Source organism: Marmota flaviventris, chromosome X (assembly GCF_047511675.1).
Source record: "Marmota flaviventris isolate mMarFla1 chromosome X, mMarFla1.hap1, whole genome shotgun sequence".
Taxonomy (NCBI): domain Eukaryota; kingdom Metazoa; phylum Chordata; class Mammalia; order Rodentia; family Sciuridae; genus Marmota; species Marmota flaviventris.
In genome coordinates this window covers 116,924,222-116,948,626 of record NC_092518.1, presented here as the reverse complement: position 1 = coordinate 116,948,626, position 24,405 = coordinate 116,924,222, and the positions used below count along the sequence as shown (strand labels likewise).

Sequence of the window (24,405 nt, the reverse complement as noted above, 5' to 3'; positions counted from 1 at the left end):
AATTAGTCTCTCTGTGACCTATTTATACATCATCGTGTGTGGTGTGAGGTGTGACTTGACTGTTATAGAAATGAGAAATTACGACAGGAATAAAGTAACTTGTGCTCACCAACCTTACAACCACCAGGTGACCCACAAGTATTCAATGAACTGCTGCTGATGAAAGTGGCACAGTCTGTGAACTTATGGTGGTTCAAGAAACTCTGACATTGAGGAAAGACAAACATGTCTCGTCCTTGTTAATGACATAGCTTGCTCACAATACTCCTCCAGGAAACCTTCCAAGAGTTACTGCTCTTGCCCCTACAGGTGAATGAGCATTCTTTGCTACTAGGTGAGCACATGGGGGGACATCAGAGCTGGGATGCTGGGGAAGATGTGATCTCTGAGATGACTAATACCACATGGTCTAGGATCACCTCTTCTCCTTGTGCTTCACAGATCATTCTGGCCCATTCACACTTCATACTAGGTCAATGCCCTGGCCTTCAACCTGTGTGGGAAGAATGAGCACCCTCTCATTATATACTGTGGACTCTAGCATGTGGTCATGCTCATGGGCTATAACAACACTCCTTGGATTCACATCCCATCTCTTGTTCACGCGATGCCTGTGGTGAATCTGAGATGTATGAGTTCTACACAGTCCCCCATGGTGTCCCCCTGCCAATAATCTCCAACCAACCACAGTGATATCAATCCCCTGAACAGAATGCCGTCCCCATATGTCTCATGCCCCCCCCCCAGACCCCTTACAGGTGCAGACTGGGCTTCCTTCTCAAGTAAGCTACTTGTAGTCACAGGCTCACCTCCAGGGCTGCTTCCTGACAACTCACACTTGGCACCTGGCATGTTGATCCCCCCACACTGAAGTCTGGGGCAGGAAGTAAAATTCCATGCTCTGTGGTACTGGGCACCAACCCTCGACAGAGAGGCTCCCCACCATTCTTTGTCTCCTGCACCTGATGCCTCATGACCCTCCTTTTTCTTTTCCTCCATTGAATACAAAAATGAACAGGTAACAGCAAAAGGAATGCCTCTCTACCCAATTCCCAGCTGAGGATATGAAACGTTCAACAGAAGGACTCTATTGGTCCCTAAAATCAGTGCTATTCTGAGTCTGGACTTCTTTCTTCCCATATCTGTGTGGCTGGCGCATAGAAAAGCACAGGCTGAAACCAAATAGTTTTGTCCCATGACATCACAGTGCCCCAGTCATGTCCATCTGCTGGGTTCCTTCTTTACCATGGCTCACTATCAATCAGAGGGTCAGCTCTATCAAAAGTGACATTTGGCATCACTTTCAAGCTATACCATGCCTTTGGTGGCCTTGGTATCCCACCCAGTGAGTATTCACTCATTTCTCTGTCCTGTCCAAGGTGATGATCACAGCTCTCCCCTCTCAGGTTTGCAGTTTCTCACTTCCTTCCACTGAGGAAGCCTTCAGTGGGAAAGGCAGTGAGCTGTGCTCTGATCCTTCCACCTGGACGTGGTCCCATCTTCCCTCCACCCCTTCTGTAGTCTTGTTATGCAGGGTCTGTTGAACAGGGGATAGACACAGATCAGACTCAGGAAGTGGCCCTTATCTGAATGGAGTTCAGAAGCTCTGTTCATTGCATTTCTTCCTCTTCTGGGGACTACCTTCATACCTACTTTGGAGGACACATCATTGAGTGTGCACCTCCTGCTGTCCCAGACACATGGCCTCCATACTGATGTCTTAAGAGAACTCCCTCCCACCCCCAGCCACTACTGCTTACGTGTGATTTGGACTCCTTCCCACTGATTCCACCAAACTTGCAGGGTGACAAATGAAGCCCCAACTCCACCCCATGGCCACTAGTGGCCTTTTGGAAGCCCTGACCCTAGTAATTTGGAGGTGGAGGTTTTTTCCACAGGTCCGATCAGCCAACCTTAAGGTGCTCTGAACATGACCCACCCTTGGCTTCCAATCCCCACACTTTGCAAGGTTAGTATCCACCTTCTTAAGGGTTGGTGGCCAAAGCTCACATGCCTGTGGCCCTGGAGTAGCACCCAGATGTGTCACGAGTACAAAGTCTATGAGAAATGAAAAATGTCAAACACAAAGAAATGAAAACTCAGTTTCTGTTTTAATGGTTGTGTCAGGGGAAGGATTTGTTCAACCACAGCATTTTCCTGGGCTTCTCATCAACCTCAGGGAACTTGAGTGCAGGAGTCACGTGGTATTTGGGCAGTGGCCAACTCCACCCTGGTGTGGCTTGGGTCAGTTTACACAGCCACTGTGCCAGGTGCATATCACTTCTGTAACTCCCCAGTTGTCTACCTAGTAAAACGCTCAGCAGGGATTTAGAGGCCAGGTTGAGTTTCAGGTATTCATCTGCCTTTCTCCTGAGTCTTGTGGAGCTGGTGCTGGAACTGACTTCACAGTGTTGTTTATCTGTGATCACTGGCCTCCACAGATGGCTGCAGAAACAAGACACAACAAAGAACACCCGTCAGCAAGGCTGGAGTCCAGAATTACCTTTAGGAGAAACCCCAAGTGACCCAGAAAATCTTTGTTTTGGTTCAATGACACACATTTGTCAATTGCTCGCTCTATTTCCAATCCTTACAGTGAATTTGGGTATTCAGTATGAGAAGACCCCTGTCATATATTCCTGCACATTTTCTCTTCAAAATAATTCTAGGGCATGGCCTTCCAGCTGCACACACATTCACATTCTTGTTGTGATTTATGTTGAGATTGCACTAAATTTATAGATTAATTTAGAGTACAGTGGACACCATTTCTTTTTCTTTTTTTTTTTTCAGTTCCCATGAAAGGCTTTAAAGAAGTCCACAAAGAAAAAAAAAAGCATCAAACCTCGATAATATTTCATTCAAATGGAAGAGTAGAGTCGGAAGAGCATACTCAGATGTCATCTTTACCATTACTATGATCCAGGGATAAAAATGAACCTTTCAATCTTTGTTACATGTTCATTTCATACTTAGTAACTCCATGAGTTCTTGTTTGTGTGATACATTAGTTAATTGACATTTACCCCTTTAAGCAGTTTTTTTAAGAGAGAGAATTTTTTAATATTTATTTCTTAGTTTTCAGCGGACACAACATCTTTGTTTGTATGTGGTGCTGAGGATCGAACCCGGGCCGCACGCATGCCAGGTGAGCACACTACCGCTTGAACCACATCCCAGCCCCCCTTTAAGCAGTTTTTATGCAGAGGTTTATCTCACATTGAGTCAAATTCCTCTCCAGCTGTCTCCTATTCTCAGACTTCTAACTTTGTAAAGTACAATGATTATTTTAAGCTACTGCAGTAGTGACCTAGTCTGAATGCTATGCCAGTTCTCTGGAAAAGTTCTTTGACTTTGAGGCTACATAATGTGCCCCAGAAAAGATGCACAATGTTTTTTAGGGAAAAAAAGCATCTTGAAGTATGTGATTGCTTTGAGTGGGCACCATTTCAAGAATTAGTCTTCCTTTACAGAACAAAAAAATATTATAAATATTATTTTAATATGAGTATACGATCAATGTAACTCCACATCATGTTCATCCACAAGACTGGGATCCTACTTAATAATATTTCAAGATGCACTCTATTGTCATGTATAACTAAACCAATAAAAATGCATTTATATAATTAAATTAATTATTCTTTTAGTGCCCAAACAGGAAGCTCTTAAAAGCCATGTGCATTTTCCTTATTGTATTCATAGATGCTTCATTACGTTTGTGACCGATGGCAATAGGATTTTTGTTTCTCTTCTGTTGTGTAATTATTTGAAGGTTATGCATTTTCAATGCATTTCAGTGATATCAGACAAGCTCCTCTGGCCCACTTTCTAGGTCATGACCTTGGTTTTCTAGGAAGGTGATTCCTTGAAAAGAGAAAGACAATCTGCCACTTCCTTTGGCAGATTGTTAACCAAATACCCCACACTAAATTGTTGTTCCTCTCCAATTAGTTGTAAGCACCCATCTCAGCTATCAGAGGGGGCTTATGGGTTTCTTTGTGCACTACAAGGAAACCTGGACCATTAAGTCTTCCCTGCCAGTCAAGGAAAGAAATGTGTGACCTGGGTCCCTCTTATAAGCATCAGTTCCCTTGGTGATGCATGAAACAGAGGAAGCCACCAGTGTGGGGACAAGCTGCCTATTCCCAGAAGAGTCATTTTAGTTCACAGCCTGGTCCTCACCCTTGGCCCTGTGACAGCCTGCAGGAATCCACATCCTACCTCTAGAAGATGTCCACCTGTGTCATTCCTTAATGCTAACAGTACACTTGTTCTACATCAGAGACCTGGAAGGTACCTTGGCTTCAGAAGGGTGACTCTTCATCTCAACACCCAATGTTTCTCCATCTAAACACCCACTGATGTGAATGGTGTCTTATAAAAGCATGACTGCACAGTCATGACCAAGTCTGGTCCAGAGGTTGACAACTGTGGCATTCCACCAGGAACTAAGCTCCTGATTGAAACAGGACTGAATAACTGAGCATTGCCCAGGGGCCCTGTTGAGATGTCATGGATGTGGTGAGGCACACAGGTCTGTTGGGAAGATTTTGCATACAGACCTGTTCTCGGAAGGTCTGTTGGGAAGATTTTGCACAAGCTAGGGAAAAGTTCTGAGGATGAGGAAACAAATGTTCTACCAAGGGAATAGCTAATGCAGATGTTCCCGTATCCAGATAATGTCGGCCTCCTTTCATGGCCCTTTCCACTCACCTAATCATCACTGAACCAGCTCAGGGGCAGGGGAGGCCAGTATGTAGATCCCACCAACTTCTGTGGTTCCAAGGTTCCAAGGCCCATTGTGCCTCACAGAGACTTTCATGAGGCTTAACCAATAAGGCTCTGGGACTCAGAGAACCTGAGTGAACCACGGAGACAGAGACAGTTGCCTCTCACTACTTATCCTGGTTGCCTCTTGATCTGCTCTGCTCTGCTCCATATCACAGCTGCCTCTAACTCCTTATCCTTATCTTTATCTTATCACGTCCTCAATAACTCTCTTCCAGAGAAACCACAGTGGTCTTCAGGTAAGACATCCTGACATACAATGGTATCTTTTGGGCCACCACCCACATCATCTATGTGATGACTTCCAACCCTGCTGGGTACTGGGGAGGGCAGGGGACAGTTGTTCCTTCCAACTGATAGACTCTCCAGAGGGAAGTGGGTAGGGGCCCAGGCTGTAGATAGCACATTCTCACCTCCCATCTCAGCTCTGGGTCACCGAGGATGAATCCTTTCATCTCTCCTAGAAACCAAACACTGAGAACACCTTGGGCACCTACTTCTGGCCTTGCTACTTTGTCAGATTCAAACCAAGTACTGCTCTAGGCTTCTGGGGGTGATTCATGGGCAGCTCCCTGTGGCATTGGGGCTGGCAGTGGAGTTCCGGCTGGTGTGGGGGGGTGCGTTTTGAGCTGTTTTGGACTCCATCTGCTCTGTTGGTGGCCAGTTCTGAGCTCTCAGGACAGACCTGGCCTTGGGAGGCCTACCTGCCCTCTCCTGATTCCTCTCTGTTTTCCTAGCCCTGGCTTTTTGCCCTTCGAGACCTTAAACAGGTTCATCAGTACTTAGTTCCTGGCCTCAGATCCTTTCCTTCCTGAGATGTCTGTGGTGGTTTCTCTTTAACTCTGTCCTTGGCAGATTCAGGGAGCAAGTCAGACAAGTTCCTGCCTTCACCAAACTTGGAATGAAGCGGAATTGGCCAAGGGAGCTCACAGTTACCAAACAGCATGAAGGGTCCCATCAGTCAGGCAGTCAGAAAGATTCGTGAGAACTCACACATTTAGCAATTGAAATGGGTTGTGAAAAGGTGTCAATGGATCAGAAAACAGATACTAGGTATGGACCCATTTATATGACAGAAAGAAAGAACTGATAAAGTTGGTACCGCAAATCAGAGGATGCCCCAAACCTATCTCTTACAACCATTGCTGGATGGCTCTGTGTGTGTGTGTGTGTGTGTGAGTGTGTGTGTAAGAGAGTGAGAAGAAAAGACCTTTGGTCCTGTTGATCATGGAGGTTTCTTTATCTTTTTCAGGCTTTATCAGTTGTGCTGTCTTCGTGAAGCCATTGGTAGAGTCCACCAGTCATGGACAAAGAAAATGCCATGGATACTTCCAACCCACCTGAACCGAACATGGTGGAGAAGACAGATCCACAGTTCAAACCCCGTGTGGCCTGCAACAACATACTGATCTATTTAATCAATAGACAACTGGGGAGGCCCAGATATGATATAGATTTGTCCAAGTGGGTGTGGATGCTCACATGAGCTACCCCACAGTGGAGTGGCCTTTGCCACAGTGTCATTTTGTCATGGGACTCCCCTATTCATCTTTATTTGGAACTATACATTTGAAAAAAATTACAACAAACTTTACCCATGTTTGATCCAATAATTAATTTGTGCTTAACTCCTTTTGGTTTAGTGTGTGTCTTTTGTCATAGTCGCCTTGGGTTACACTGTACAGGGGATCCCACCCATCTCAACACTCCATGTAGTGATTACAGGTAGAAAGGTTTTATTTTTCAACGTCTCCTTTACCCTTTTTTTAGACTATTGATCTGATATTTCCTCTGCGGGCTTAAAAAACTCTTAATCCTAAATTTGTATTTGCAGAGGCAGGACTTAATTGATAAAAAGAAGAAAATTTATATCTCAAAAACACAATTTAGCTTAAACATCATTGAGAATGGTCTCCCACAGCAAAGGCCCAATAAAAGCCAAATGGTTTAAATGTGAGGCTTGATATGGAGAATGATATCAATAATTTCCCTTATTTTTAGCCAGCAAGAGATGCATCTACAAATTGAAATTTTTTTATATAAAGAGCTGGAAGTCATACTTTGTGTAACTACCTAGTTATATCCTTGTTAATCTAATTTTGAAGTATATGTTCCCCTTTCAATGAATAAGTCAAAGAGTACATTTTATGCCACTCATCCTGGGAAGGCTTTCTTTGAACTTTCTCCAAATCTTTTCAAATTTATAAACACACACTAACAGCAACACTAAAAAGACAAAAGAACACATTTAACAATTACATTAGACAAAAAGAAATCTAAAAGGCAAAAGAATACATTTTACAATTACATTAAGCCAGAATGCACTTTCCGTTTTGGGGGAAATAGATGGGACCCAGAGTAGGAAAGAGTGGGAGAAAAATGAATCACAATCAGAGAGGGGACTTAAATTCCTTTTTAAGTAAGCTGTGGGTTCTCACGAATCTTTCTGGACTGCCTTCATTACCTACACTGACTGCCTGACCTTTGCCCTCTGCCTCACAACCATCTTGAAGGGTAACCAACTAAAATCCAGTATTTCAGAGAACAGGGAACTACATAATTGTGACTGGTCCTGTTGTCTGAACCTGTAGTTGAGGGAGAAGGGAACTGGGACTCTGGGACAGGTTAGTTGGGGTCTGTGAATCTAGTTTATTGGAATTCAAAATCAGCATTATTATTTTAGTGATAATTGCAATTCATATGTGAGACCCTTAGCCAAGGAAAGTGTTTTTTTCTTTGTTTTCATTTTAGTTTTTTGGTAATGCTGGGGAATGAACCCAGGGTCTCGTATATACTAGGCAAATGTTCTAAAACTGAGCTACATCCCTAGCCCAAGAAAACAATTTTTGAATAATAAATAAATTTTGCTACAATTATATAAAAATAAGAAATGTACTTTTGCCAAAAATGGCTAAAATTGAAGGACATAGAATGAAAGGTGAGTGACTCACCCAAGACAGAGATTCAACCAAGAGATTTTATTGTGGGGGCTGCTTGAAGGGGAAGAAAAGGAGAGGCAGAGAGAAAGAGAAAGAGAGCAGAGAGAGGAGAGAAAGAAGAGGAAGAGGAGAGAGGAAGAGGGCAGAGAGTGTGAGCTTGCAAGCTTGGGCTTAAGAAGGGTTGCGTAGGGGACGTGGCAGGTGCTGATTGGCAGGGTGACTCAGGAACAGCGAGCGGACACTGTGTCCAGTGGGGATTGGTGGAGGAAACCTTTGAATTTGGCACTCTTGCTCTTCGGCTTGGTGTCCTTCAGAGAGGAGGGGGAGGGGTAAGGGATTCCATGATGTTCTCCAAGAAGGGGGAGTCTCCCACAACCCAACACTCCTCCCTTTTTGTTTTTGTGTTGGGAGCAGGGTGACGAGATCCTCTGGCTTTTTCCTGCTGGAGGGGGATGACAAGTGTGAAGGAAGGGAGGGATGGTCAGGGTGCGCGGACAAGAGAAGCATAGCTGTGAAGGCCAGGGCGCTGAAGATGTGAATTTCCTCGGGGCTGAAATCGATGGAAGTTCCTGGAAGCCATAGGTCATGGATAGTCTCCATCCAGTCCTTGTCCCTGCAGATGGGGGAGTCAGCCAGCTGTCCTGTCGGAGGGCCTCCATGAACTCCATGAACCAGCTGTGCTCCATGTGAGCCTAAGAACACCAAAGGTACCCGAGGCAAGGAGAAGAGGGAGGAGGAGACACCACATTAGCTTCTGGCTGGAGGTCCAGTGAGAGGGACTGGCTGAGAAAAGACCAGCGGCCAGGAGGAGGCACACGAGAGCGAATGGGCCTAGAAACCCTGGGTGACAGGCTAGTGACGTTCCCAGTCGTGTTTCCGTTGTGTAGCTCCACATCCACCACGGTGAACTCCGACAGCCGTCGGTGAGGCCTTCACTGTCCTCCGAGGGAGCAAGTAGCTGGAAATCCCTGAGGAGAGGCTGGTTAAAGGTCTGGTTAGACATGTTGCCTGCGCGGTTCTGCAGGAGCTTATGATGCGTGGGAGAAAGGCCCCAAACAAGAAATCCCAGGGAGAGGGCCATCTGGGGTGTCTGAGGAAGCAGACGGAGTAGGAGTGAGGAGGTGGGTGCCAGGAGGGTGGCGAGGAGCAGGGGGGAACGAGAGTGAGGCCTGCTGTTGTGAGGGTTTCTCGGGTTGAGGAAGGTCCTCCTCGGGAAGGGGAAGGAACCCTCAGGCGTGAGAAGGGGAGAAGGAATCCTCAGGTGTGAGAGGTGGAGCTTTAGAGGATTCTCAGGGATGGTGGAGGAGGTGGGAGGAGGACGGTGGACGGTCAGTCTGGGCTCTCTTGGTTGGAGGTGGGGCCAGTTTCAGCCTGGAAATGTGAATTCATGAAATCAGTTTGCCTGGGGACTCCTGTAGGCGGACAGCGTTGGGAGTGCACAAGACAACCCTTAGGGGGCCCTTCCAGTTAGGTGTCAGGGTAGGCATGTCACCAGAAGGAGGAGAGAAATATGCCCAGTCGCCTAGGGTCAAGGGGAAAGAGAGACGTGACCTGGAGGGATCAGGTCATGGAGTTTCCTGGTGTTTCCAAATCTGTGTTCCGATGAAACTAAGAAGGGGATGACTGAGATGTTCTGGAAGAATGCAGGGTGAAGGGGTCCTCCCAGGTGGCAGGGGTGGGCCTCCATACATCATCTCAAAAGGGGACATTTGACTTGGCCTTTGGGGAGTGCCCGAAGGTGAGACAGGGTGACCGGGAGAAGTTTGACCCAGTTGAGATGTGGTTCGAGGGGGAGCTTGGGGAGGGTCTCCTTTAGGGTGCGGTTATGGCATTCTACCTTCCTGAAGAGGTGGGGTGATAGGGATGTGTAGATCCCAGGGAATGTGGAGAGCCCCAGCAATGCATTGTGTGATTTGTGAGGTAAACTCGGGGCCATTGTCTGATGGCAAGGAGGTAGGGACCCCAAATCTTGGGATGATATCTGGGAGCAAAACAGAGGCGACCGTGGATGCCCTTTTGGTGGTGGTTGGAAAAGCTTCCCCCCATCCTGAGAAGGTGTCTACAAGGAGATAGAGATACCTCTAGACCCTGGGCGCATGTGTGAAATCCAACTACCAGTCGGCTCGGGGAAGTTGTCCTGGAGCCTGGTGGGCAGGAAAGGAGCCTGGCTTGAGGAGGTATTTGGACTGGTTCTTTTCGGCCCAAATTGGAGTGCTGTAAAGGGAGTGGGTAGGTCTTATTAGGCCCTTGTGCCATTGGTCTTAATAATGGGCTGTAGGCCCTGAAGACTGCTAGTTGGAAGAGGGTATTGAGGTTGACAAGGGAAATGCTGAGGTCCTTAAGATGAATTCTGACAGGGACACAGTGAGCCAGAGAGGGGGTGGAAGTGTCCCAAACTTGAGCGTTTACCTCTGGAGGGTGAGAAGGAAGGGAGCCTACGGACATGTGGATTGCTTCTGCAAGGGCCAGGATAAAAGAAAGTCTGGGGTGGAGTGTGATGGAGGCATGGAATTTGGCTAAAATGTCCCTTCCCAATAGGAAAATGGGGCATTGGGGCAATACCAAAAACTAGTGGGAGAAAGGATGGTGGTAAAACCTACAAGAAAGCATGGGGGTTTTCAGGGGAAGGATTGTTTGTCCCCCTATCCTGACAATGGGGGAACAGAATGGAACAGTGGGTCCCCAAAATGCTCTCAAGACTGAATAAGTGGCCCCTGTGTCTAAAAGGAAGTTAATCAGGCGCCCATCCACCATAATAGTGACCCTAGGCTCCTGAAAGGTGATGGTGGTCATCGGGGAGGGAGTCCCAAGGCCCCTTCAGTCGTCCGTTGCCAACCCCAAAAGATCTAGGTCTGGGCTTGGGGCGGATGTGGCTCCCCTTCCGGGCCAGGGCAGTCCATGGCCCAGTGACCCCTTAATTGGCATTTAGGGCATGGACGCGTAGGCGGCCTGGGATTGGGGCACTCTCAGGCCCAGGGGCCATCTTGGGTGGTGGGCGTTGGGCCGGAAACGAAGGGGCCCGTGGGGTAGGTCCCCATAGAGCCTGCACCAGCATCAGGCTTTTTTGCTCTCTGGCCTTCTCATCCCGGTTGTGGCACACCTTAAAGGCTGTGGCCAGGACTTCAGTCTGAGGGGTCAGGGGTCTCCATTCCAGTTTTAAGTTTCGCCCGAATGTCAGGGTGGCTTTGGGAGAAGAAGTAGGTCCTTAGGACTGCCATTGGGGTCTCAGGGTCTGAATTAGTGTATTGCTTGAGAGCCTTAGTCAGTCTATCTGGGAAGGTGGAAGGGCTCTCATTTTTGTCCTGAATGATTTCTTGGAGTTTTTCAAAGTTTACCACCGTCTAAGTTGGGCAACTAGGCAGGTGGAAAATTGTCCCTCAGGGCTAATCCTGACAAGTTATCCTAGTTCCAGTTAGGGTTCTGGTCAGGAACTGCCTGGGCGCCTAGAGGGGTGGCCAGGTGTTTTGATGGACCTCATCAGCATAATTACAAGCTTGTTCCCAGACCCGCCTGCTTCCTCTGGGACAAGGGTATTGGCCAGGATCCGGTAAATGTCATGAAAAGTGAGACTCTAGGCTTGGAGCAAGCACTGAAACTCCTTTATGTATGAAGCAGAGTTGGTGGTGTAGGGGCCCAAGCGGTTTCCAGTCTGTGAAAGGTCCGCTATGGAGAAGGGCACGTGGACCCTAAAGGTCCCTTCTGCCCCAGCAACCTCTCTCAAAGGAGCCATAATTGAAGTAGGGTGTGGCTGGACAGACTGCCCGTGGAACAGGTGAGGGAGGACTGAAGGAGGAAGTGGGGACAGGGCCGGAAGAAGGAGGAGCCAAGGGGCAGGGACTGGCGCAGTTGAGGCAAGAGGAGCGTGGGGGAGGGGTTTGGGCAAGATATGACAGTGGCTCGTTGGCTGGATGGAAATCCGTGGATGAGGAGGCAGAAAGAGAGGAGGGTTTAAAACCAAGAGGACACGCTTTGGGTTGCAAGAGGTACAGAGAGACGGATTCCAGCGAAGGAGGAAGAAAGCCTGGATGTATAAAATCTCTGCCCATTTTTTCGATGGCACACAATAATTGTAGAGATCCCGCAAAATGGCGGGGTCTAAGGACCCATATAGGGGGCCGATGGTTTTGGTCAATCTTGGGATTGATCTCCGTGGGGTTAGGCTGAGGGTGTCCAGATTGCGGAGGAGGCATTTGAGAGGGGAGTGGGCCAGAGAGGAGGCCCCGCCCGCCCGCTCCTGGGGCTCTAAGGAAGGGTGTGCTATGTTGACTGGAGGGGCGCCCCACTAGAAGGAGACCTCAGGCCGAGGATACGGTCGGTCGTCACCGAAATCCTACGGTGAGGGGCCCTCCCGGAGGGCCCTGGGAGCTATGGGTCACCAGGCGCCAGGGTTTTGGACCCAGAGAGGGGGAGGAGGAGACCCACGCTCGAGGAGGGGAGGGGGTTTGCCACTTCTCAAGCTGGTCTGGGTGGGGTGTATTCCTCCCAGAGAGACACGATAGGGGCTGCTGGACGATCAACGGCCAGTTCCCTGTTACTGTGCCTCAGCAGGTTTAGGAGTCTGGAAGGGGGACTCATCAATTCTTGAGCCCATGCTATAAAACCTTGTTCCTGGAGAGCTGGGGTGCTGATCTGTAGCCCATGTTAGGAGAGACAAGCCGCTGATCAGCTCTCTTTGTGTACACAAATACAAGCTTGCTTTAATTTGATTTAAAATTGGAGTTGGTGGTCTTTTCTTTGTGTTGAGGCTCCACAATCTCTGCCTGGTCTTCTTCTTCTTCTTTTTTTTTTTTTTTTTCTGGTGGACACAACATCTTTCTTTATTTTATTTTTACGTGGTATTGGGGATCGAACCCAGCGCTCCGCCAGGTGAGCACACTACTGCTTGAGCCACATCCCCAGCCCTGGTCTCCTTCTTTAATTTCTCAGTTGCCTGTCTCCCCATTTCTTGCTTTCTTTTCAAATATTATTTACCCTGTGTTGATAAGGGTGTCGTAAATAGTATAATTCTCATGCACTATTTGTGCAGAAGTAAAGAAAATAAAACATCCAGATTAAGAAGGGAAAAGAAAAACTACATTTTTCATAAGACATGATCTTACTTGCATAAAATCATAAGGAATCTAATAATAACTATTAGAACTAATATATAGGGCTGGAGATATAGCTCAGTTAGTACTGAGTGCTTTCCTTGCATGCACAAGGCCATGAGTTCAATCCCCAGCACCAAAAAAATAGAACTAATATATGAAAGCAACAAGGTTGAAGAATTCTAAATCAATAAACAAAATTCAATTTTATTTCTATACATAAGAAGTGAACAAACTAAAAGAAATTAAGAAAATTCAATTTATGATAGTATCAAATAGAATAAAATACTTAGGAATAAATTTAACAAAAAGTACAAAACTTGTACTCTGAGAATGATAATAAACTGTTGAAAGAAATTAAAGATTCAAATAAAAGAGAAGACATTCTTATATTTATAGATTGGAAGCCTTAAGATGGCAATATTTCTCAAGTTGTTCTGCAGATTCAATACAATCCAAAATTCCAGATTTATACAAAATAGTGGGGTTCATTTTGATATAATAATGCATGTGGGGAATATAATTTGCTTCACTTCTGTCCCCAGTACTTCTTTCAATCTTCCTCTACCCTACCAGTTTTTCTTCTGTGTGTCATTTTTAATCGGTGCATTATAGATATACGTAAAGGTGAAAATAATCCTAAAAATTTTATGGCGATACAAGGAACCAATAATAGCCAATACAATCTTGAAAAAGAGAAGAAAGCCAGGTGTGGTGGCACACATCTGTAATCCCAGCATCTCTGGAGGCTGAGGCAGGAGGATCACAAGTTCAAAGCCAGCTTCAGCAGCTTAGTGAGGCCCTAAGCAACTCAGTGAGACTCTGTCTCTAAATAAAACATGAAAAGGGGCTGGGGAGGGCTGGGGTTGTGGCTCAGTGGTAGAGCACTCGCCTAGCACGTGTGAGGCCCTGGGTTCAATCCTCAGCACCACATAATAAATAAATAAATAAAGGTATTGGTACAACTACACCTTAAAAATAAATATAAAAAGGGGGGCTGGGGATGTTATTGGCATCAGATTTGCCATTTTAGGGTGGGAGCCATTTTATTTAGAGCCTCCAAAGTTTCAATTCTGAGGCAATGCTGCTTAACTTCCCTTAAGAACATGTGCTGCTAAATTATCAACCTTATCCCAGTTTATGACACAACTCCCAAGCAGCTTATGAAATTTCTTTACTTCCTTTTATGCCCATATAAAGCTTCTCTGTAAGTACCAACACATTGCTGCTCTCCTCCCTGGGACAGCCTTGTCGATTTGCCTTGTGCTACTGACAATAAATCATCTTGAGTGAGATTCCTGTGCGTGGTGTGGTCTTTGTACTTTGTGTGGACTCTGAGAGTGTCCTTTCAGATGTGGCTCAGTGGTAAAGCACCCCTGGGTTCAATCCCCAGTACTAATAAGAAGAGAGAGACAAGAAAGATTGAGGACTCACACTTCTGACTTAACATTCAATACAAAACTATGGTAATTAAGACAATGTGATACCTGCAAAAGAACAGACTTACAGATTGATGGAATACAATTGAGAGTACAGAAATAAAATCATATATCTATGGTCAACAGATTTTCTACAAAGGTGATAAAACTATTCAGTGGGGAAAATAGTCCAAATACAATAAGTTCTGGGATAACTGATATTCATATTCGTAAGAATAAAGTTGACCCTTACCTTCTATCATATAGATAGATAGATAGATAGATATGTATTATGTCAAGTCGATGGAGGTGGCTGGAGAACAAAGCACCAAGCAACCCGTGCATGAAAGAAACACCAATCAGACACTGAGTGATCTGCCTGTCAATCACTGGGATCTCCTGGACAATCCTGGATCTTAGCCAGCTCCCCCAACCAACCCCAGTAGGACAAGGGACTCTAAAAATCCCTTTTCCTGTCCCAAGCCCTCCCTTCCTGCCCTAAGCCCCCCCAAAATTCCAGTCCAGTGGAGCCCCATGCACTTCTCCTTAGACTCACTCTACTGGTCTGAGGATTCTGCCTGGGAGCAAAATCTCAATAAAGCCTCCTTCAGCAGCCTTTTTAATCTGCCTCCTTTTGGTCACCAATGTCTCACCTTTCTCTCTCTCTCTCTGTCTCTCTCTCTCTGTCTCTCTCTCTCTCTCTCTCTCTCTCTCTCTATATATATATATATATATATATATATATATATGTATATATATACATATATATATATACACACATATATATATACATATATATATATATATATATATATATATTTTAGAGATAGGTTCTCTGTAAGTTTCTTGGGGCCTCATTAATTGATGAAACTGGCTTTGAACTTGCAATCATTCTGCCTCACCTACCCAAGCCACTGGGATTATAGGCATGCCCCACTGCACCTGGCTGTCATATATAAAATGAAGCCAAAAGAATGAAAGAACTAAAATATTCAAACTGTCAGAAGAAAATAGAAGAGAAAGTCTTTGTGATCTTGGATTAGGCAGTGGCTTCTAAGATAAAACACTGTGATAGTTTTTCATCCCTGTGATCAAATACCTAAGGAAAAACAACTTAAAGGAGGAAAGGTAGAACATTATGACAGAAGGGCATGGCAGAGAAAACTGTTTACCTCATGACAGCCAGGAAGCAGAGAGAAAGGAAGGGACCAGGGACAAAAAGTACCCTTCCAGAGTACACCCCCAGTGACCTAATTCTTCAAACTAGGCCCCACTTTCTAAAGTTTCTACCACTTCCCACTAATGTAATCAAATTATTAATCCATTAGTGGATTAATTTGTTGCTGAGATCAGAGTTCTCGTGATCTAATCATTTCCTGAAAGTTCCAACTCTGAAAACGTTCCATTAAGGAACCAAGCCTTTAACACTTGAACCTTTGGGGAACATTGCAGATCCAAACCATAACAAACACCAAAATCAACAAAAGAAATAGACAAAAATAGCTGATGTGATTGTATTTGAGTTGGAGAGGGAGGAATTTTACAGGATTTGTTGGCTGATGAGGCAGAGAGGATCTTCAGAGAGCAAGCTGATAAAGTGATGCATCTGAGGGGGCAAGGAGCCGTGGGTGTTAAGGGCAGTCCTGGAGTTGAGACTCTGCCAAATAATAGCCCAAACAATAAAACTGGAATCTCGGAGGCTAGGAAAATATCCATTTCAAGGGGAGGTTGGAGAGGGGTGAAGGAGTAAGGTTGCAGGGCATGCACTCCAAAATAAGGAATCACAGGTGGGTAAATGCTTCCACCCCTCTTTATCAGGACACCTTCCAGCATGCAAATAGGGTGGAGATAAGGCCTAGGCTGCACCAGAGAATAGATGTGTGGGAGCAGGGCAAAGCCGTAGGAATAGGGGCTCCAGGTGCAGAAGAAGAACCTTTGACTTAGGTAGCTGCCTATAATTTGGGATGGATGCTGGTGAGAAAAGAAGAGGCAGGGAGGATGATTAAGGACTCTATCATAGGCCATGTCCAGGGCCATGGGGACACCTAACTAACCAAGGTTGTATTGGAAGAATAATATTCACTGAATTATCTATTGGTGGACTTTGAGTAGTAAATGCCCTGCCTCTAAAAGTGTTTCACAGCCTCAGACACATTTGAATCACTTGGGTCTGCAAACAGAAAACTAAAGCCCCCAATGAAAATAGGAATGACACAATCCAAACTCCCCACATGACATTGGATCACTTGCCCCCTAGCTATCCATATCTTAGATAAATTTGATGAGTTGTACTTTAAAAGGTCTCTCAGGTATAGTGGGGCATGTTGTAAACCCAGAAACTCAGAAGGCTGAGGCAGGAGAATTCCAAGCTGGAGGACAGTCTCAGCAACTTCCCGAGGGCCTAAGCAACTTAAATAGACCCTGTCTTAAAAATAAAAAAAAAATTAAAAGGGGCGGGGATGTAGCTCAGTGGTAAAAAGTGCTCCTGGATTACAATCTCTAGTACCAAAGAACAAAACAAAACAAGTCTCTCACTCTACAATGAGTGCCTTGCTATAAAGTCAGGATCAGTCCAGCAGATATAGTGCTCAGCCTGTGTTTTGAGGCCCAACTGCATGTGAAAGTTAGGATTTTCTATAATATCTATGGCATCAACATTGAACAGAGAGCTCTTGTTTTGTTTTGTTTTACTTTGGTACCAGGAATTGAATTAAGGGGCACTGGACCACTGAGTCACATCCCCAGCTCCTCCCTGTTTTTGGTATTTTTATTCATTTATTTATTTTATGTGTCACTGAGTTGCTTAGTACCTTGCCATGACTGAGACTGGCTTTGAACTCGAGATCCTCCTGCCTCTGCTTCCCCAGCCACTGGGATTAAAGATGTGTGCTGCCATGCCCCGCTTTACAGAGAGCTCTTGCTTAGAATTGACCACTAAACCCTTTGTGGGGTAGAGTAAATGTGGGGAAGTGGGGCTGTTTGAGGAGCATGTCAGGGAACCCAGAGGTAAAGGAAGAGAAAAGGACCCTGAGGCAATGAAGAATGAGGGCTGGGCATCTGGGAGCGACAGTCTGGGAGACGGCCTCCTTCTTTAGGGTAATGTACCTGCTCCACCTTCCAAGCTAGGTGCAGGCCTTGGATGAATAATCCAACAGATGAGAACCTCTACACTAAGAAGTGAACAAAAGAGTCCAAGGCCTAGCGGTTTCAGATTGGCCACCCCATTTCTGCCCCTCCCCCAGCACGTGATGGAAGGAATTGCAAAGGGGAGGAGCCACGAAGTCCCACCCACCATCTCTCTGCATCTCAATGGCTTGCTCTGAATGCACTACTCTCCCATTGGCTGGGCCAAGGGTGCTGCTCTCCAGAGCTCCACAGGTGGTGATCCACTCCAGACTTGAGTGGAGCCTGCATTAGAAGCTGGGCTACTTGGTGAAGAGAAGAAGTGCTGCCCACAACAGCTGCTGTGGATAGACCTAAATGAAAGCCAACCTCACACCTAGTGTTGCTAGGTGGTCAGGCTCTGCTGGCGACAGCACCATGCACCATCTTATTTCCCAGGCTCTTGCCTTCTTCCGAAGGAAAGCTGATTCGGAGGTAGAGAGGGCACAGCATCAGAGGCTCTTGGAAGGTAACTCATTTATCCCCTCCCCCAAGGGACCAGCCCACAGGGTTATACCCTACCTCTGTTCTGGGGTATCACAGACTTAGAAAGTCCCTGCATGCCACCTATGGTACTAGGGCATCCCTGAAAACCAGAGTTCCCCCTGCTGGATGGACTTGGGCCCTCTGACCTGTGGTCCAAAATGGCTAAGGGTATAAAAGGCAGACAGAGACCCTGGAGGCCCGTTCCCCATCCTTGCATTTCACCAGATACTTTGAGAACTTACCTTGTGTAGATACCGTGTGACTGTGCAACATATTTCTTTTTATATTTACAGTAGTATTTGAGGTTGATTTGATTTTGTATCCTAGTGGGTATGAATTCGAAATCAAATGGATGAATCATATATATCTGTTGCCAGTAGGAGGCAGAGACCTTCTTTAACTTGTTCAATATTGTATTCTAAAAACCTTCTCTGAGTCTGGCACCGAGTACATGTGGCGAAGAGTCCAATCAAACGTGTGACAGTTCACTGGGTGGACGCTTGTGTGCTCTGAATTATATTGATTCTAATTTGTGGTCAGCGCTTGTATGGGCTATCGGGGCTGCTTGTCATTAATACCTACAAAACCCCCATGAGAGTAGTGCTAGTATTGCCATGTCCATACAGCCCAAACAGGAAAGCAAGGGCATTCAGCTAATGTGCGGCCCAGCAGAATTCAAACCTGATGCTCATCTCTCACCTTCACTCTCAGCTCTTCCACAAAAATAAATGCAGTGTCCTCAGGAGGATGGTGAAAGAGACTCCCCTTTGGTCTGTAGTGTTTTCTGGGCACGGCCCTGCCTTCCTGGGCTGGGATGTCCTGTGGCTTCTTTGCCAATCCAATGTGAACCCCAAAAGGAGATGACTGGGTCACAATAAAGCTTGCCAGAGAAGGTGGTTTCTCTGTGTTTAACTGACATCTCTCACTGAAGCATCTATTATTACCTCTACTTTTGTTATCTGGGATGCATAAAGAGTCCTTGACAAGCTTTCCTGTGCTTGAATGATGCTTGTCTCCTTTGTCTGTCCATTCTCTTATAATTCATGATTTCAGGTAACAAATTTGGTTATCTTTTTTTCCCAAAATTTCAGCATTTTCTTGGCTTCCATAACCTATTATAATGAAGATTTCTCCCAGCCATCCTATCAAATTACCCAAGACTTTGTGAAGGCACCTAAACCACTGTGGTTCACTCCCTGGGATCTTCAGGCACAATCTCTGGGTTCAAATCCCAATCTGTAGCTTGTTAGTGGTGTTTGTTCAGACAAAAAATAAATCTGTGCTGGGCGCAGTGGTGCACATCTGTAATCCCAGCAGCTTGGGAGGCTGAGGCAGGAGAACCACAGGTTCAAAGCCAGCTTCAGCAACTTAGCGAGGCCCTAAGTAACTCAGTGAGATCCTGTCTCTAAATAAAAAGGGCTGAGGATGTGGCTCAGTGTCGAGTGCCCCTGAGTTCAATCCCTGGTACCCACCAACCACAAAAAACAAAATCTGAGTAATCCAGGTAAACATTTGGACTAGACTTAAATCCCCACATGTCTTTTTTTATGTGACATGTTTTTTTTTTCAATTTTTTTGTTTTTATTAGTGCTTTATAGTTATACATAATGGTGAGGTTCCTTTTGATGCAATCATACATGCATGGAATGTAATTTGCTCCATTTAAGTCCTCACTACTTCCTCTTTCCCTCCACCTCCACATCTCTTTCTGTGCTTTGTCAGGTGAAATGTTTAAGAATTCCCAGATATTGCTTGGGATGCTGTTGGGGATAATGATGAAACCATATAACAATAATGGTTGCTTAAAGGCTTTCTAGAATAAGTTATACTCCATGTATGTATAATATATCAAAATAACCTCTACTGTCATGTATATCTAAAAGAAGAAATGAAAAAATAAAATAAAACTGTGTGTATACATATATATTTATATATGTGTATTTGTATATATGTATATTTGTATATGTGTATTTCTATATACATAAAGGCTTTCTAGATACAAATAGGATAACAACTCATGTTTTCACTTTAACCTGTGAGAGGCATTCACAGTTCTAAGCAACTTATAAGTAAGTACCAGTTAATATTTATAACCACTCTATTAGATATTGTTCATGTCCTGGTTTTCCAGATGAGAACGAGTTCAGGGAGGTTAGCAAATGTGTTGGTCTTATTTAGATAGTAAGAGAAGAGCTGTGATTCAAATTGGGCAGGTTCATCTCAGACTCGGTATTCACTTTAGCACACAGCTGCCTTGAATGTGGATTTACTCTGCTGTACAGAGAAATTATGCAACCAGCTTTTCCACCTGGGCTTTCTGCCTGCAGAATCCTGTACACTTAACCACTGCACTCTACTGTCACATCATCTGTATCTCAATATAGCTCATTTTATTCCTAGATTTAGATCATTCTCTAGTAGGACATATTTGTAGTGTGTGTGTTTGAATTTTATATATATAAATATATATATATATATTTATATATATTATATATAATATATATAATATATATAATATATATATATTATATATAATATATATATATTTATATATATTATATATAATATATATTATATATATAATATATATATATATATATATATATATATATAATCCCTGATATATTATATATCAGGGATTGAACCCAGGGATGCTTAACCACTGACCCACATTCCAGCCCCTTTTATTTTATTTTTATTTTGAGACAGGGTCTAGGTAATTTGCTTAGGGCCTCACTAAATTTCTCAGTCTGACTTTGAACTTGTGATCCTCCTGCCTCAGCCTCTCTAGTCACTTGGATTACATGTGTTTGCCATTGAGCCCTACTGTATGTTTAAATTCTTATATTGTTTACCCATCTCCTAGACGATACCAGGCATAAAACTGTGCAGGGAGTTGTGACAAAGTTCTGTAGTGATTATGGCTGGATTGATGAGTCAATCTACTACTTCAATACTGATGTGACTGAAAATATTTTGCCTGTGAAAGCTGGACAAAAGGTTACTGCAGTTGTGGAAGAAGATAAAACATCTCATGGATTGAAAGCAATCAAAGTAAGATTTGCATGAATTTTGAACTGTGTTGATTCCTCGGCTCTTTCAACCTTGCTTCTATTTATTCAACCTCTTTGAGGTGCCTGTTAATATAGATGTAGAGTGGAACTTAAAGTCTAACCTATGAGATTGTGTGGGGCATCTTTATTTTTGTTATGACTACTGTTTGCAAAAGTATAAATTATATCTGTTGCTCAGCATTTAAAACTATGACTAACAATGATAATTATTAGAGTCTCTACTATCCTGCAACTTCCCTTTTTGACCCAAGTGATGGATTTCTGCATTTATTGAAATGTAATTGCTAGGTAAACAGACATGATTTTAATCTTTTTTAAAAAATAGCTTTACTGAGATATGATTTATCTACCATAAGCTTCTCTAGTTTTACAAGTATACCTTGACATATCTAGTAAATTTGCAGAGCTAGGAAGCCAGCACCCCGGTTCAGATATTTATTATTTTGTATGTATATACTCAATTTTTGCATATTATTATACTCATTGACACTGTCAGCAGCAGGCTGTGAGATGACCTGTTGGACAGCATTGGCAAGGATGGAAATATGGTCAATCTTCAAAATCTTTGTTCTTCATCTGAGAAGTGAAAAGCAACCTCATAATTTCATGTGCATTTCTTTAAGTGTTGGTCAAAGTAGAGCAAATAAGAACAGTTATTTATTTGTCAGGGACATTAGAACTATTTGTAATGTTAGGGAAATTAGAGATCTATTAGGAAATTTATGGTATGAATGTTTTACAGGTACTTCTTCTAAGACTGCCTTACAACTTGGGTTTTTGTTTTTTTGTTGATTGGTTGGATGGTTTGGGGTTTTTTGTTTTGTTTTATTTGTTTTTAGATAAAGAAGATAACTTTATTAGAAAAATTAACTGAATAAGAAGATATAGGACTCTTGTCCAAAATCCATCATGCCAAGAAACTGATTTAGAAGTGGTCTACATAGACTGGTCATGGGTGTTTTTAGACTGGTGAGTGGGTTCCTTTCCAGTGGAGGATGGGTAATTGCAAACTGGCAGGTAGATTCCCATGGGAGGAAAAGGTTCTGAATTGAGGTCAAATGATATACACCTGATCTTAGTTTTCCTGTCACAAGATGTTTTTCAGTTGATTTCAGAGATTTAGTCCATGGTTGGCCAACTCCATTGCTCTGGGCCTGAGATATGGCAGAATATCACAGAAGAAGAGTGTGGCAGAGAAAAGCAGCTCAGGACAGAAAACAAGAAGCAGAGTCCAACTTTATTTTATGGAGTTTAATTTGTGTATGCTATAAGTGTGTTCATCTTCTCTAAATGGTCTTTGAGTTCAATAAGGATCCTTTCAAAGGCCTATTATATCTCATAATTCACACAAATCTCATTTAAGCCTTCCTCTGAAAGTTATTTATTTGTTTATATCTAAATATTCACTCTGGCTGGAATTGATTTAGGTGTAGCAATTGAAAGAAAAATCCAGATCTTCTTTTGCTAATGGTTTGTTGGCCCCATAAGTTTAATATAATAATACAATTTCACCTTACTGAGTTCAAAGGCATATCATTCACTATAGTCTCATAGGCATTTGAAACTGGGGATGTCCTAGTATGGTCACTTGACTGTATTACCTTGTCTTGCAAGTATGATCAAATGATTTAGTATATTTCAGTGTTTGGTAACCTGGTTTCCCTGTGGAACTTTTGTTTGTTTGGGGAATTTTCCTGAACATTACTACATGTTGGTTTTTCTGTATTTTTACAAATCACTGTGTTCTGCTCCCCTACTACTACTGATAATAGCAACAATCACAACAAAATCTGCTGGTATTTTTTGTGAGAGGAGATACTGGGGATTGAACTCAGGGGCACTCAACCACTGAACCACATCCCCAGCCCTATTTTGTATATTATTTAGAGACAGGGTCTCACTTTTACTAAGGCTGGCTTTAAACCATGATCCTCTTGTCTCTAGAGCTGTTGAGATTATAGGCGTGCACCACCACACCTGGCCTGCTGGGATTTTTTAATTGGAATGACTTTGAGTTTATAGATTTAATTTAGGGAGAACAGACATAACGATAATAGTCTTCTCCCCCAAAAGCATGTCTCTCCTTTCATATGCTTTGGAATTTTTTTATAATTTCCTTTGAATGGGGACTGCATATTTCCGAGATTTTTAATAGTCTTGTTCTACTATAAACATACTTTTTATTTAAGTTATTTGTTTAACTTGTAAAAATAAACTATTAATTTTAGGAGAATTTTAAATCATTATCAACATCGTTATATGTTGTATTTTGAAATTAATTTTGCTCTCCTAGGGCTGGGGTTGTAGCTCAGTTGTAAAGTGTTTGCCTAGCACATGTGAGGCACTGGGTTTGATCCTCAGCACCACATAAAAATAAATAAATAAAATGAAGGTATCATGTCCATCTACAACTAAATGTGTGTGTGTGTGTGTGTGTATTAATTTTGCCCTTCTATATAGTTCAGTATTGGTTTTTGTTATATAATTTGTTAAATGGCAAACTTACTAAATTCTTTGAGACATACTTTATCATTATTATCATTTAGATGGTGAATGTCAACTGAATTTAAACTTTCTTTAAATTTGAGTGGTTTTGTTGTGCATGGTGGTGCATGCCTGTAATCCCAGCGGCACAGGAGGCTGAGGCAAGAGGAACATGGGTTCAAAGCCAGCCTCAGCAACTTAGATAGGCCCTAAGCAACTCAGTGAGACCCTATCTCTAAATAAAATATAGAAAAGGGCTGGATATATGGGTCAGTGGTTAAGCACTCCTGGATTCAATCCCTGGTACCAAAAAAAAATTTTATGAGGGGTTTTATATTTGCATGAAATAATATATAAATAATTTTAACTCTAGGAAGGATATAATATGAAAAGTAAAAATCCCCTTTTGTGCCCTCCTGGATTAGTTTTTATTCTTCAGACATGGTATTTTTTGTTGTTTTTACTTTTTTATTTTTTAAATTTACTTATTTTTTTTAATTAAAAAAAATTGAGATGAGATCTCACCATGTTACACAGATTTGGCTCAGAACTCCTGGGCTCAAGCCATTCTTCCTCCTCATTCCAAGTAGCTGGGACTGCAGGCATGTGCCATCACATGGGGCTTGGTTTTTAACTATTAACTTTTTTTCCAGTACTGGGCATTGAACCCAGAGCTTCATGCAATGCATGCAATTGAGTGGCAGGGTTTTTTTTTTTTTTTTTCATTCTAATTTGTTATATATAATAGCAGAATACATTTTAGTTCATATTACATATATAGAGCACAATTTTTCATATCTCTGCTTGTATGCAAAGTTTATTCGCATCATTCCTGCCTTCTTCATACATATACTTAGGGTAGTGATGTAGATCTCATTCCACCATCTTTTTTTACCCCCTTGTCCCACGCTGCCCCTTGCTCCTCTTTGCCCTATCTAGAGTTTGTCTAACTTTCCCATGCTCC

At 43.5% G+C, this 24,405-nt stretch overlaps 1 protein-coding gene across 1 annotated transcript; it reads left to right on the top strand.

The window, feature by feature from the left end:
- Positions 1 to 6,094: 6,094 nt before the first annotated feature.
- On the top strand, positions 6,095 to 6,277 carry LOC139703293 (embryonic testis differentiation protein homolog B-like). Its single transcript, XM_071606542.1, has one exon. It carries the CDS (start codon positions 6,095 to 6,097, stop codon positions 6,275 to 6,277), a length of 183 nt encoding a protein of 60 aa, XP_071462643.1.
- Positions 6,278 to 24,405: the final 18,128 nt, after the last annotated feature.

What these genes read in the sequence shown, in the direction of transcription:
- LOC139703293 (XM_071606542.1), top strand. Translation starts at nt 6,095, where the DNA reads ATGGACAAAGAAAATGCCATGGATACTTCCAACCCACCTGAACCGAAC.